Source organism: Liolophura sinensis, chromosome 7 (genome assembly GCF_032854445.1).
Source record: "Liolophura sinensis isolate JHLJ2023 chromosome 7, CUHK_Ljap_v2, whole genome shotgun sequence".
NCBI classification, from domain to species: domain Eukaryota; kingdom Metazoa; phylum Mollusca; class Polyplacophora; order Chitonida; family Chitonidae; genus Liolophura; species Liolophura sinensis.
Window position 1 is genome coordinate 17,183,087 of NC_088301.1, and position 13,890 is coordinate 17,196,976.

General features: G+C 39.9%; 1 protein-coding gene across 1 annotated transcript; it reads right to left on the reverse strand.

Annotated features, from left to right (window-relative positions):
- Window positions 1-668: 668 nt before the first annotated feature.
- Window positions 669-12,800, reverse strand: LOC135471922 (endoglucanase A-like). The gene is made up of 11 exons (XM_064751363.1): window positions 12,615-12,800; window positions 11,604-11,814; window positions 8,460-8,630; window positions 7,722-7,906; window positions 6,650-6,809; window positions 5,152-5,263; window positions 4,570-4,726; window positions 3,924-4,068; window positions 2,160-2,325; window positions 1,277-1,467; window positions 669-792 (listed from the first exon to the last, which is right to left on the reverse strand). The coding sequence occupies exons 1-11, from the start codon at window positions 12,798-12,800 to the stop codon at window positions 752-754; spliced, it is 1,725 nt and encodes a 574-aa protein (XP_064607433.1). The 3' UTR covers window positions 669-751.
- Window positions 12,801-13,890: the final 1,090 nt, after the last annotated feature.

The following is a 13,890-nucleotide window of genomic DNA, read 5'->3' on the forward strand; positions in this document are numbered from 1 at the left end:
TGTTGCTAGTGTTTTGTTGGACGCATGCTGTATGCAAACTCTTTGAACTGCATTAAAACGAGAAAAAAAACCGCATGTATCTTTATCTGAGATCATCAATGTAAGACTTTAGATCACTAAAATATGTGTCAGAAAAAAAGGTCTGCTCAGGTTTAAGATTTGCTTTAAGGAAATTAGTTAAATGTTTGAATTCCTTAGGGTTTTTCTTTTCTTTGTTTCACTTTAACTACCAGCACATGCATAATTATGTGCGGTCAAAAACTGTGGCGCATGCGCACTTCAAAAATGTACCCCTAGTATCAAGAAGAAGAAAGGTTCCATTTCCAACAAAAAGAACAATGTAAACGATGTCCTCTCATAGACCTATTATATTATAAATATTATATATTTATTTATTTGGTTGGTTTTTGCGCCGTACTCAGGAATATTTTACATTCGATGGCGGAAACAAAGCAGAGTCCGTGAGAAACCCACTACCATCCGTACAAGGCCGGAGAGGAAGCCAGCATGAGTTAGGCTCACAAGGACGGCATGACCTGCTAAATCCTTCGGCGGCTCTATTATATGGTGGTATAACTATCGGAAAAGCTGGTATACTGCCAGACAAGCCTGCAAATGCTACAGTTTATAGTACATGGACACATGATACCCGAAAACAACAATAGTATGTTCCAGATAAGTAACTGCGTTTTATTCCTTCTTGAAAACGGAAATCCTGCGACTACATGTTCTTCTCGTGAAAAAGATGACATTAATGAGGCAAGTTATTGTGTACGGCTAGATGCTTGAGACCTGGAAAAGACCACATCATCAAATCAAGTAACAATTAATTATTATATTATTGTATTAGGATACAAAACATGGGGGAAAATGCACAGCGGTATTTATGAGAATCGTATTGTTGGTTGTCTTTTTTATGATGTTTCTCAATCTTCCAATGAATTCTTAAGGATAAATGTCTGGGTCGCACTAAACATTATTAAATCTGGGCCTTTCAATAAAATCGTTCCTAGATGTCTTTTGAAGTGTATTTTCCATGGAATATGCTAAGCAGTCTAGCGGTCCTACGCCGTTCTGCAGCTTAAAACTAGGGTATCTGAAACGTTAGAGTATATTACGAAACTATACTAAAACAGCTTTTTTGTGGTGATTATCTGCCATAACTCTCTGACTGTTTCTTCAAATAAGCGAAACATTGGCTTATACCGTATCTGGCGCTAAAATCAATGCCAGGCAGACAAAGTGTTAGAAGTCTAAAAAAAATAAAAATACCCACCCGCCACAGCGGACTGGAATCCGGCATTGTAATCGCAGGCTACCTCATTCTTCTTATAGTCCGTCCTTTCATCCACATAATCGTCGTTTTTCCCTGGGCCTCCAACGAGAGCGCCATACAAGACGTGAGGGTCGGGTTGGTTTGTCCGCTGGTGATCCCATCCGCACGTGGCAGGCATGTCCGGGCAGGAGCTGCAGAACACATAAGCGAATGCGACAGTGGAAAGGCAACATCACCTTCTGGTGCATTCCATGTTTGAACCCGTCCGATTACAGTTTGATTAGTTTCCACAGCTGAAAACAGATACTGTCACATGGGCTATGTTCCAATGTTTTCGTGAAAAAAGAAGTATTGTAATGAGGGAGAACGTGTATGTGAAATAAAATGTCATTGTAGGTCCCCATGGCTTTTTGCACATTATCACGCGAGATCTGTAATATTGGAGCACAGACTAAATGAGGGTTTGCGAGTCACGTGGTCTTTCTGGCCGAGAAAAGCCAATAGTGCACCTTAATGCATTTTGGGGGGATACTTCAATTACAAATGTAGACGCAGTAGTGAGAACATTGAATTGAATCTTACTGAGGCTCACTTTATATATACATTCATAGAAGACACGTTTTACACGATCTAATGATTGCTGAGAAGATTTGACCGATGAAAGACATGAGTTGATTCCATCATATACTGAGAGCGACAATACAACGCCATAGTTATCACGAAACATTTTACCGCTGTTGTGTTTCTTCCAGGCTTTACAACTTTTGCTAAACTTTAATTATAAACTGACAGAGAAATTTACAGATCATTATCATTATTGTCAGCATTATCTTGGAAGCGTGTTCAGTTAATGTTCATGAACAGGTGAGGCTAGGCAACTTACGCTGCTCTGTGGTGAGGTTTTGTTGGAGGGTTTTTACCGAAACCCACAACGTAACTCCTCCCGCCGTCTCCCAAAGCGTAGTTAACCTGACCCATGGCCCACTTCCGGTAAGATGTGGGGTTAATGCCGTAGTCAGCTGCCATCAGGGCAATCATAGCCATGTTTTCTATAAGAAAAAGTATGAAATGACAATGTCCATCACAATCCAAAGATTTATATTAGGCTACTTCTATTTTTAAAGCTTTAATGGACTACCGTAAGCAAAGCATATAACGTGGCCCAATTCTTGGTGAAATAAGAGAAAAAAAGACTAGAGCATTTAAAAAATATTCTCTGGGACTGCTATCAATCATTATGACATTCTACTTGAGTTACTTCTAACTGAGTATGCGATGTAGTTGAATTGTCGTCTCTTTGATAAATGAGAATGTGTTAGATGTAGCATCTAATTAAATAATTAACGCTATCAAATAAATAGGTCTGGTAGCTTATTTACGCCGGAGCCTTCTGGCAAAAACCCAGACGTGGAGGCGCCATTTTTGCATAAGATCAGGAATGTACAACCTGCTGTTTTGGGAACTGCTTAAATGTTGCTGTTAAGATACCAATTATTAGATGTTAGGCGCCGTTATTGGTAATATTAGTCTTGCGAAGGTCGGGATGTAACTATAAAATGGTTCTCCAACAGACACTTGGAAAGCTGATGCGGATACCACGGCAAAGAGGCATGATCCCGGCTTTTACCAACAATGTCTCGCAATAAACAATCGATGATGTAATTCGCCTTTAGGCCGGAATCATATTGTGTCCATTAACCGGTGGAGAAATGTTTTGATATTTTAACACGACAGACAATAGATATATAATAGGCAATAGACATATGATAGGTAATAGACATATAATAAGCAATAAACACATGATAGCAAATCTTTACTTGCCTACATCGTTAAGTGTAGACCTCAACAACTACATGGTGCACACACCTAATCTAGGACATCGTTAAAGGATACATGAAACCATTCGATTTGATTTTTAGCATATAGTTTATGATATATCCTTCCATATCAGGTACAGATAACCTTTGTCAGCATTCAGTGGAGTAAAGATGGATTAAAATGATAGTTTCTCTAAGGCTTCAGCGGGCAGTCCGGAAATTAAGAAAGCTACACTAGTGACGTCAATCTATTGGCGAGGGGAATTATGTCATTCCGATCATTTCTGACCAGTGACGGAAAATATGCACAAAACAGAGGAAGAGATATTAAATATGCCTAATTCAAACCCAATTCCTTTATTTGATTGAAACTATATTCGTTTTTTATGTATTTTCTTTTCAGGTTTTATTAAGGGCATATCTAGTGCATTGTTGGGTACAAACCTTATCTGGTACACGGTTAATCGCTCAGTGACAGGCCTTATCTATATTGTGAAGCATTTGAATCGTGTTTGGGTGACCTCAAGGTCAGTCACATACAGTGCAATGCGAAGTAAATGTATAATGCACCAAGTATTTAAAACACTTAAAACGATTGACCACAAAATTATTAACGCAATACTCTCTAAATGCGTCAGCGAACAAATTGTGTATTTCTGGTACACATTAAAGTGGGTGTGTTACACAAATTGTTCAATTTGTGCACTGTTGGTGCAAAATATTATGTGGGTTTGCATTTTTGCCAGAATACCGACTTTTGATTTTAGAGAGTGTTACTACCGAGACTTTAAAGAAGAGAATGTATAAGACTGTGGTGCATATATACACACGAGCATATCTCAGGGTCCCCCACTCAAGTCTCCAGGCCAAGCCTTTGGGCGTGTAATGAATGGAGCCGCCAGGCATCCAGCTCTTGTACGTCTGAACGATGTCTTGTTTGTATGTATCCTTCTTTGTGAACTTGTAAAGGAGTAGCTAGAACAGACAGATAGACAATCAGAAACAATAAATCGTTATAACAATTTTCAAATTTTCCCGTCAAACTAAGCAAAACACCTTTTGAGGAAAGTGCGGTATGTGCCAATATGCCAGTGGGATATGACGAGCGTCATTCGTAGCGTGCTGTTAGGTGACATCGACGTATATAGGCTCCCATGAAGCATTGAAGAATTTTGTTTTATCTACATTTATATACAATGGTAAGGTGCTTCACGGAATTAAGATGCTTAATCTTCTAATAAAGTATATTACATCAGGCAATTTTTCTAAAATACTATACGTAAACAAAAATATCACACTCTGTTGCATGATAATTTTTGTCAGATACATATAGTGTAGAGTTTCCGGTAACACTGCCTGCCCTCTTTTGAAAGGTCACTTTAAATGTGAATACTTCATGTATTCTGATCAGCCCAAACAAGTGTTCTTTAAGTGCATAAGACATGTATAGCATTTGGCCTAAATAAGCAGGCCTACATTTGCTCCGGCATTTTTCTCGTCCCACGACTGCCCCCAGGCTCCTCCAGCTATGGCAGGATGATGCTTTTCTGCATCCGCCAGATATTTAGCGTCATTAGTGGCGTAATACAGCCAGCATCCTGCCCACACAGCCTCGTCCTCGTACGAAGCGGATCTTTAGGCAAAAAATAAAAGGAATCAACAGAACGTATGATATATATTTGAAAGATGGAACACCCATTGTACAACTTCAGCATTAAAACAATTTTAAAAATGGTGACTTGATACCAAGACACACTATAATTCTGACGCAAGACTTCTCGATTACCGTTCAGTGTATATCAACACATAATATCTAACTGATCAATGAAAACCCATTTTGAGCATGTGAAGAGATCAGCCGAGTTTAGATACTTCCACCATTTCATCTCGTCCTAATTTTTAAATATAGAATCAAGTTATGCGTTTTCCATTCAACATTGCTACGCTGGGCTAATTTCGCAAGCAAAAATTATTATCACTGATGATTTCGCAGATGTGTACAAAATTCGAAAAAAGTAAATAAATCAAGGGTGTTATTGTTGAAGAAGGACCACTAACTTGTAGTATTTGGCAGCAGCCGGTACAGATTTGGAGTAGATGCCTTTGTGGTTCTTGGAGAAGTCGTACAGTTGTTTGGCATGGGAAAGCAGCTTGTTGGCGTATGCATGATCTGTTGAAAGACGTTCAAGACGTTGCTAAATAGCACACATCACTGCGATGAAACGTCTGCATTTAGCTACTTTTTATTTAAAAGCTGGAAAGTAGTAAGCCAGAACTATGGTACAGACCACTAGAATTTTACCGTCAAGTATTGTTGGTGTTCACATTATCAGTACATTGTTAAAATGAAAGATTGCATAGTAATTACAAACAGGATCTGCATTAATGCTTATAATTATTTGACACCCCTGCTGGCCATACCAGAACAGAATTTGACGAAACCGTATACGGAGCTATTCTTCTGTGATGATTTCATGTTGTAAACAATTACAAAAGAACAGTGTGCAAATTCCTGAAAAAACACTCATGCTTGGTAACGGTAATTTCTATAACAGCCTTTATGCCGAGGTAAATAATGCAAAATTTTATGCAGTTATTCTCTCTGGTAGACCATTGAAAGCTTCCTGCCTTAAAAACAAGTGAAATTTGCAATAACTAGCTGTGATACATGAAATAAACAAATAAACAGAGGAAGATAAACACATATATGTGTTATGTAAAAATGAACAGTACTGTAACAGTTAGGGAAAGATGCATGTGAGGGGAAACACCAGTACTGTACTTGTTTAGAGAAGACAAGTATCATGGAAAAATCGGCAGTGCTCTAATGGTTTGGGAAAGACATGTGCTGTGGAAATTCACTAGCACAGTACCGGTTTGAGAAAGGCTTGTTGTATGGAAAAATCAGCAGCACAATAATGGTTTAAGAAAGATATGTGCTATAGAAAAAAACCCAGTACAGTAATGGTTTAAGAAAGACATGTGCAATGGAAAACTCGTCGGTACAGTAATGGCTTAAGAAAGTCATGTTTTATGGGGAACGAAATCGCCGGCACTGTAATGGTTTGGGGAAGGCGTGTGTCTGGGAATAATAACCAGTACAGTAATGGTTTAAGAAAGACATGTGCAATGGAAAACTCGCTGGTACAGTAATACCTTGAGAAAGACATGTTTTATGGGGGAAAAATCGTCGGTACTGTAATAGTTTAGGGAAGACATGTCTCAGGGAAAAATAACCAGTACAGCAATGGTTTGAGAAAGACATGTGCAATGGAAAACTCGCCGGTACAGTAATACTTTGAGAAAGACATGCTTTGTAGAAAAATCGCCGGTACTGCAATGGTTTGGGAAAGGCATGTTTTATGGGAAAATGCCATTGGTTTAATAGAAAAGGAAAGACTATAACTGTTTAAAACGTTTATAGTCATTTTCAAACTGTGTGTAATTCATTTCAAAATTTGAATATTAACTACAATTCAAATCCAGATCACTCCCCAAATTTCCGCTGACCACTAAGAACGATAGCTGCGCATATATTAGCTGTCTATAAACTTACCCTTGGTTTTGAATACCAGATATCCAGCAGCCAAAGCAGCGGCGGTTTCTCCGGCTACGTCACTTCCTGGCTTGGAGGTGGTGATCTTATAGGAGGGTCTTGCCATGGTCATGTTTTCTGGGCGGCCCCAAAAGCTGTGATCAGCGCTGCCATCTCCAACCTGAGCAAAAAGTTAAACCACATTTAAAAATTCTTGTGGTTTTCTGACAAACTCGAAACTTGCGGGCTTCTTCCAATGCTTCCGTTTACACGAGGATCATGATTTTTGGACTTGCGAAGATGGATATCTGTGTAACAGAGTATGTTTAGTTTAAATCGCTCGTACGTTGCTCTGTAGTTTTGTTTTACTCTCTTCACAGCAATGATCTAATGTTAAAGTTTAACGCTTTTCTCCTCCGTGGTGTATTTATTTATTTGATTAGAGTTTTACGTCGTATCCAAGAATATTTCCTTTATACGACGACGGCCAGTATTATGGTGGGAGGAAACCGGACAAAGGAAGGGGGGGGGGATTTTTCAAACTTTTCTAGGCATTTGTGTTAACATTGGCTATACATGTAGCACATGGGTGAAGAATGAAATTGTGACACGACGCCATATATGATTGCTGAATACATGTAGCAACCTATACACATGCGCTTAAAAGTGTTTAGTTCGGGAGATACAATTAACCATCTCGCTTTTCTTCGTTTTAAAATTTTTTCGTGACGAACAATTTTGATACACATTTAATACAATATCACTCATTCTTCACAACTACGTGTAACGAGTCTCTTCACATTTCGTGTAGCTCCGTGGCCCGGATCCTGAAGCCTCTCACCAATGCCGTGAGTTCAAGTCCAGCTCATGCTGACTTCCTCTCCGACTGTACGTGAGAAGGTCTGCCAGAGACCTGTGGATGTTCTTGGGTTTTCCCCAGGGCTCTGCCCGGTTTCCTCCCACCTTAATGCCGTCGTATTAGTGAAATATTCTTGAGAACGGCGTAAAACACTCTACATAACTAACCAACTCACATTTCGTCGACTAAATACGCAATGACGACAATAATGTGGTTATGTTCACCTCCGCCTACCTGGATATACAGCTCATTTGTGCCGGTGTGAGCCTTTAGGAAGTAATCCAGTGGCCATTTGATGCAGTCGTACATGCGGTTAAGCTGTCCGCTAGCCTCATAGGCGTCCTTCCACTGAAGCAATCCCCATGCTAATAACGTTGTGGAAGCCGCCATTGGTAATCCAAACTTAACGTGATCACCGGCTTAAGATGGTAAATTGAACATAAAAATATATAAACGTTTGAATCATTATTGTATGTATGTATATATGCTGGGGATTTTACGTCGTACGTAACAATTCCTCGGCTGTATAACGACGAGGAGCCATAAAGGCTTGTACATGTACTGTGTCTTCCTGTGGCAGAGAGAGTTCATGACGCCACTGAAACATCATGAAGAAGACACTGATGCCTGGCCAACCCGGTCAACCAGTCCTGTTTTCTTACTCTAGCAAGCACCGTGCGAGGCAGCAACAAGTCGATATGACCTGACCTGTGTTTCATCCCGGGTCTTCAAAGTTCGAGACGGACGCTCTAATCATTAGGCCACCGAAACAGTGGCATCTTTAATGTGATTAGCATTTGTGAGTTATGCATAAATTGTTCATCATTCGCTGTTCTGTGAATTAACGTCAACATGACCTTATTTGCAAAATGAATATGTACAGGTATAACTCCATTCTTTATTGAACCCCGGATATATCGTTTAAGAGACAGACAGTCTATTATCCGACGAAGTGTCAACTATGAAACTCACCGTCATACCAGCCACCTGTCAGGTCGTGGCCTACATCTTTTCCGTCGTGGAGGGCGGAGTCACCTCGCCATGGAATCGGGTTATTTGCCGGAAGTTTACCAGATCTTTGTGCATCGTAGAATAATATTGACTTCATCAGGACCTCGTCGTAGTTGTACTTTGTGGCTTGTCCTGATAAAAGGTAAAATTCTAACATTGAAATAAGGTACATCTAGCACATTTATAATTTACATATTTTAACATTGCTGTTATAACACTCTTATTTAAGTCTGTTTCTTTTAGCTAGTTTCGTGTAAAGTCAGTCATACCCGCCACAAATACTGCTTTTAATCGATGACACGTACCAACACAAGTTCTACACATCGATATGTTGAAAAGTCATATTCTAAAATGAATTTAGAACATTTTTTCTAATTCATGACGTTTTTCATATTCATAACTGCATAATCAGAGTTTCGAAGGCGAAAACTCATTGCCTAGAGTCACATCATAATCATTAAAATACATGTGGCATGCGGAGAATGAGCGGAGTCTGGTATATTTGAATAAAAGTGACAGCAGTTACCTATGCTCATATCAACTCTAAACCCTGTTTCAAACACTGACATGTATGGATTTAGTAGTAGTACTAGTAACATTTAGTAGAACATAACCTTAGTAAGTGGTTTATATTTTATATCTTGTAACAGCAGTATAAATGAGGCATATGTTAGGTACATGGCGAAGTATGATAGTTTCATAGAGTCTGGTTTCCTCGACCCACAAACCTGACGGATGAAGAATGTTTGAGCAATTTGTCTCACTTGAGTGGGAACTTGCTAGCCCCATGCGAGGTACTGAATCAAGCATTTCTTTACTTGAGTGGAATTATGATTGCTCCACTTGTGTGGAATTATGACTGCTCCACTTGTGTGGGTTTGGTGATTATCCCATTTGTGCGGAATTGTGATTGTCTCAGCTGTGTGCGATTATAATTGCCCCCCACTTGTGTTGGATTGTGATTTCTCCACATGTGTGACATTATGATTGCCTCATTTGTGTGGGATTATTATTGCCCCACTTGAGTGGGATAGTGATTGCTCCGATTGAGTGTAATTGTGATTACTCTACTTAAACGGGATTGTGATTTCTCCACTTGTGTGGGATTGTGATTGCTCCACTTAAGTGGGATAGTGATTGCTCCGCTGGAGTGGGATTGCTCCGCTTGAGTGTAATACTCTACTTGAACGGGATTGTGATTTCTCCTCTTGTGTGAGATTATGATTCCTTCAGTTGAGTGGAATTTAGATTGCTCCACTGAGTGAGTGGGATAGCTTCACATGAGTGGGGTTGTGATTTCTCCACTTGTGTGGAATTATGATTGCTTCAATTGGGTGGAATTGGGATTGCTCCACTTAAGTGGTATTGTAATTGTTGCACTTGAGTGGGGTTGTGATTGCTCCACTTGTGTGGTATTGTGATTGCTCCAGTTGAGTGGAATTGTGATTGCTTCACTTGGGTGGGGTTGTGATGGCGCCACTTAAGTGGTATTGTGATGGCGCCACTTGAGTGGGGTTGTGATTGCTCCACTTGACTGGGATTGTGATTGCTTCACTTGAGTGGGTTTGTGATTGAATCACCTGAGTGGGATTTTGATTGCTTCACTCGTGTGGTATTGTGATTGCTCCACTTGAGTGGGATTGTGATTGTTTCACTTGAGTGGGATTGTGATTGCTCTACCGGAGTGGGATTGTGATTGCTTAATTTGAGTGCGATTTTGATTGCTCCACTTGAGTGGGATTGTGATTGCTTTGCTTGAATAGGATTGCGATTGCCTCACTTGAGTGGGATTGTGATTGTGCCACTTTAGTGGGATTGTGATTTCTCCCCTTGAGTGGGATTGTGATTTCTCCACTTGAGTGGGGTTGTGACTGTTCGACTTGTGTGGAATTGCGATTGCTTAATTTGAGTGGGATTGTGATTGCTCCACTTGAGTGGGATTGTGATTTCTCCACTTGAGTGGGATTGTGACTGCTCGACTTGTGTGGGATTGTGATTGCTTAACTTGAGTGGGATTGTGATTGCTCCACTTGAGTGGGATTGTGATTGCTCCATTTTATTTGGATTGTGATTGCTTCACTCGAGTGGGATTGTGACCGTTCCACTTCAGTGAGATTGTGGTTGCTTCACTTGAATGGGATTGTGAATGCTCCACTTGTGTGGTATTATGCTTGCTCGACTTGTATGGGATTGCGATTGCTTTACTTTTGTGGGATTGTGACTGTTCGACTTGTGTGGGATTGTGATTCTCCACTTTAGTGGGATTGTGATGGCGCCACTTGTGTGGGATTGTGATTGCTCCACTAGAGTGGGATTGTGATGGCGCCACTTGAGTGGGATTTTGATTGCTCCACTTGTGTGGTATTAACGTTGACTCTATCACTTTTGACGTGCATCTGATGTAGTGGACAAGAAAGTTTCCAACCCTATGCCGCCTAACTACATCATCACAGCAGTTTGTCAATATGCATATTTCTGCGAGAACTATTATAAAACATGTTTTCCATAATTATTGCTTGGCTTTCAAAATGACGTGGAAAATCCAAACAAATAAAACCAATAAGGTCTTTTAGCTTCTGTCCTTTAAGTAAAATGTGTTACCCTCGAGCACCTTTATACTAACATGTAATATTTCTCGAGTACAGGCGATAAAAATATGGATTGGCTGCATTTGTTACGTTTTGCCGGATCATGTTACTTCAGCATTTGCTGCTGATGCTGCTGCTTTTTAAGTCAGGAGGTTGTCAGGTTAGTGGTGACCATTCACTCCATGCGGTGCGGCTTTATCCACTCATAACCTTGTGCACCGCTATATGAGTGAAAATAATTTGAGCACGGCTTCTTTTTACAGCAATCAAACCAATAAATAAATAGGTATCGGTACTGTAAATAAGTAAATAACCTGGTCACATTTAAACCAGGCTGATTGTTTTTTTTGTTTTTTTTGTTTTTTTTTTCGGGTTATAACTTGCATAGATAATTTTCAGAAAACAGCTTGACGAATCTCTTTTTTTCTATAGACAAAAGAATCTATTTAGCGAAACAAAAATCCCCAGAAAAAAAACTTAATTCATCAGTGTGGTGAATTGGGAATGTACGTCTTACCCGTGTGGTGTGGCAGGGGTGGCAACGTCTGGCTGTCGTGGGAGAGGTCAACGAAGACGCCGGTGCCCTTGGGTACTTCACTTCCGGAAAACTCTCCCAATATTCTGATATCCAGGGGTTGACCGGCAGGGAGAATACCATTCGACTTCTCATTTACCATGACAAAGTGTTCTCCGTGCGGATCCTTCTGGATCCAATCCCCATCCCATTGCTGTCAATGAATGTGTGTAACGCGTCTTTACATATTTCATGCTCATGGTAACTACCTCTTCAGTTGCACTTGAGGTGTTTTGCCAGCAACCCGCGGATGGACGGCTCTGGCCGATTTCCTCCCACCATAATGCTGGCCGCCTTAGTATAAGCAAAATGTTCTTGACTGCGACGTAAAATGCCAAGTAATTAATTAATTAAACAAATAAAAAAAATATTTCTTTTTCTTGTTATTCAGACATAATTTTGTTCTCTCTTTTGGTGGGCGTAATGAAAGCTGCGTTCATAAAGTAGACCTTTTTGAAACTTCTTTCACCACTATTTTTATAGAAGTTAAGGGAAAGTGGAAGTTGACAATTCACTAAAATTCAGGTCTATAGTATTCCCTACTCTCCAATATGTACGACCAAGTGCGTATCGACACGTTCTCTTATCAACCGGCAAGCAGCCAGTAGTTTATCACATGCAATGCTGTTAATGACAGATTTATGACAAGTTGCATTTAAGCGCAAATCAGATGTCTATGTTTAAAGCACATGCAATGTACAGCCATTATGAGTGCCTATGAAGTAATTTGCTTGCGCATTACAAGACATGTGTAAAGACAGATCACAATCAACCAAAATGCCACACTGTGTTACCCTAAAAGAACCTCCAAAGCCATCATCTTGTTGACCCTGCTCATTGCGGAAAAAAAATTATTTGTCAACACAAATGCAAAAATAATTCTGCTTCTTCCGAGAACAGTTATATACCATATGCTACTTGCAAATATGTTAACTTTTCCCTGAGCCCTTTTACCCGTATATTGTGGACAGGCACAGAGAAGTGAATCTTCAGTTCCCAGCCCTTGATGCCATGCTTTGGTGTGTAGACGAAGTGGCCCTCAAAGTGCCCGGAGTAATGCTTCGTTACCTTCATGTTCACGGTAACATCTTCAGTTAAGGCTTCTCCCAGGAGAAGTGCAAATGCAAAAACAAGCAACATGTTGCCTGGGAAAGCAGAAAAGCACAAAGAATATATTATGCACGAAGATGTTCAATACAATCATAATTAAATGCAAAGAAAACACTAAAATTGCATCAGATTATATTTCATCTGAAAAATCATTCATCTCTGCCAAGGAAAATAGTTTTATATATTTTTGTTTAGAAGTTTTCCAGCCGAATTTATTGCTCTCAAAACCTAGGATCCTATGGTAATTTGTCGGTACGCTGAAGGTATACATGGCTTACAATAGTTCTTTTTAAGGTCCATCCGTTGAATCCATTCATACCTATGTGTATATATTATGAATGATGAAATCTAGCAGCCTGCGAGGGTTAAAGTGACAAAAAACCCGATGTCATTTCACTTGTTTCAATATGGACTGAAAATACCACTGAAGAATCTGATGTTTAATAGTCTTTCATCTGACATATACATCATGTTAGTGTTTCCTTTGCCCTTTATTTCAATCAGACAGCAGATATCTAAGGTGTGTTCGCTCCAATGATTTGCGTGGCCTTACAATGTCAATACGTGGTAAGTATTTCTCTTTTGTGTGGTCCCGCAAAAGGTTAACCAGCAACTTTTCACAGGCATGTACATAACATGTACGAGAGTGTGCCAATAAATCATCAAATATCGGTGCTTCCTTCGAGGAATTTGCTTTCCAGCACTCATAAAAAGGGCTGCCACAGTTAAAAATAAGGCCGTGAGACAAACCTCAAATGAATATGACTTTTCTATTTAAATGGATTTTATGCTGTTCTCAAGAATATTTCACTTTTTCCACGACGGCTAGCAATATGCTGCAAAGAAACCGGACCCTCTGTTAGGTATTCACAGCCAGCATGGCCTGGATTTGGACTCAAAACGATCGCTTTAATTGGGGTCCCCTGAGTTTGACACGCTTATCACATGGCCACGAGTAGCCCCTCTATAAATTAATATTAATTGCCGCCTATATCCTGCATCCAGTATGTCCATAAATTGAATGTGAACAGATGGAGCATCATATTCAGTCCATCAAACTGTACATAAAGGACTAACCGGTCGACCAAATAATTATATAAACGATACAATATGTCTGCCG

What these genes read in the sequence shown, in the direction of transcription:
- LOC135471922 (XM_064751363.1), bottom strand. Translation starts at nt 12,800, where the DNA reads ATGTTGCTTGTTTTTGCATTTGCACTTCTCCTGGGAGAAGCCTTAACT. An exon ending in GACAGGTGGCTGGTATGACG is followed by an intron (nt 7,907 to 8,459) that starts GTGAGTTTCATA and finishes TACCATCTTAAG; the next exon opens with CCGGTGATCACGTTAAGTTT. An exon ending in AGAAAAATGCCGGAGCAAAT is followed by an intron (nt 4,069 to 4,569) that starts GTAGGCCTGCTT and finishes TGTCTGTTCTAG; the next exon opens with CTACTCCTTTACAAGTTCAC.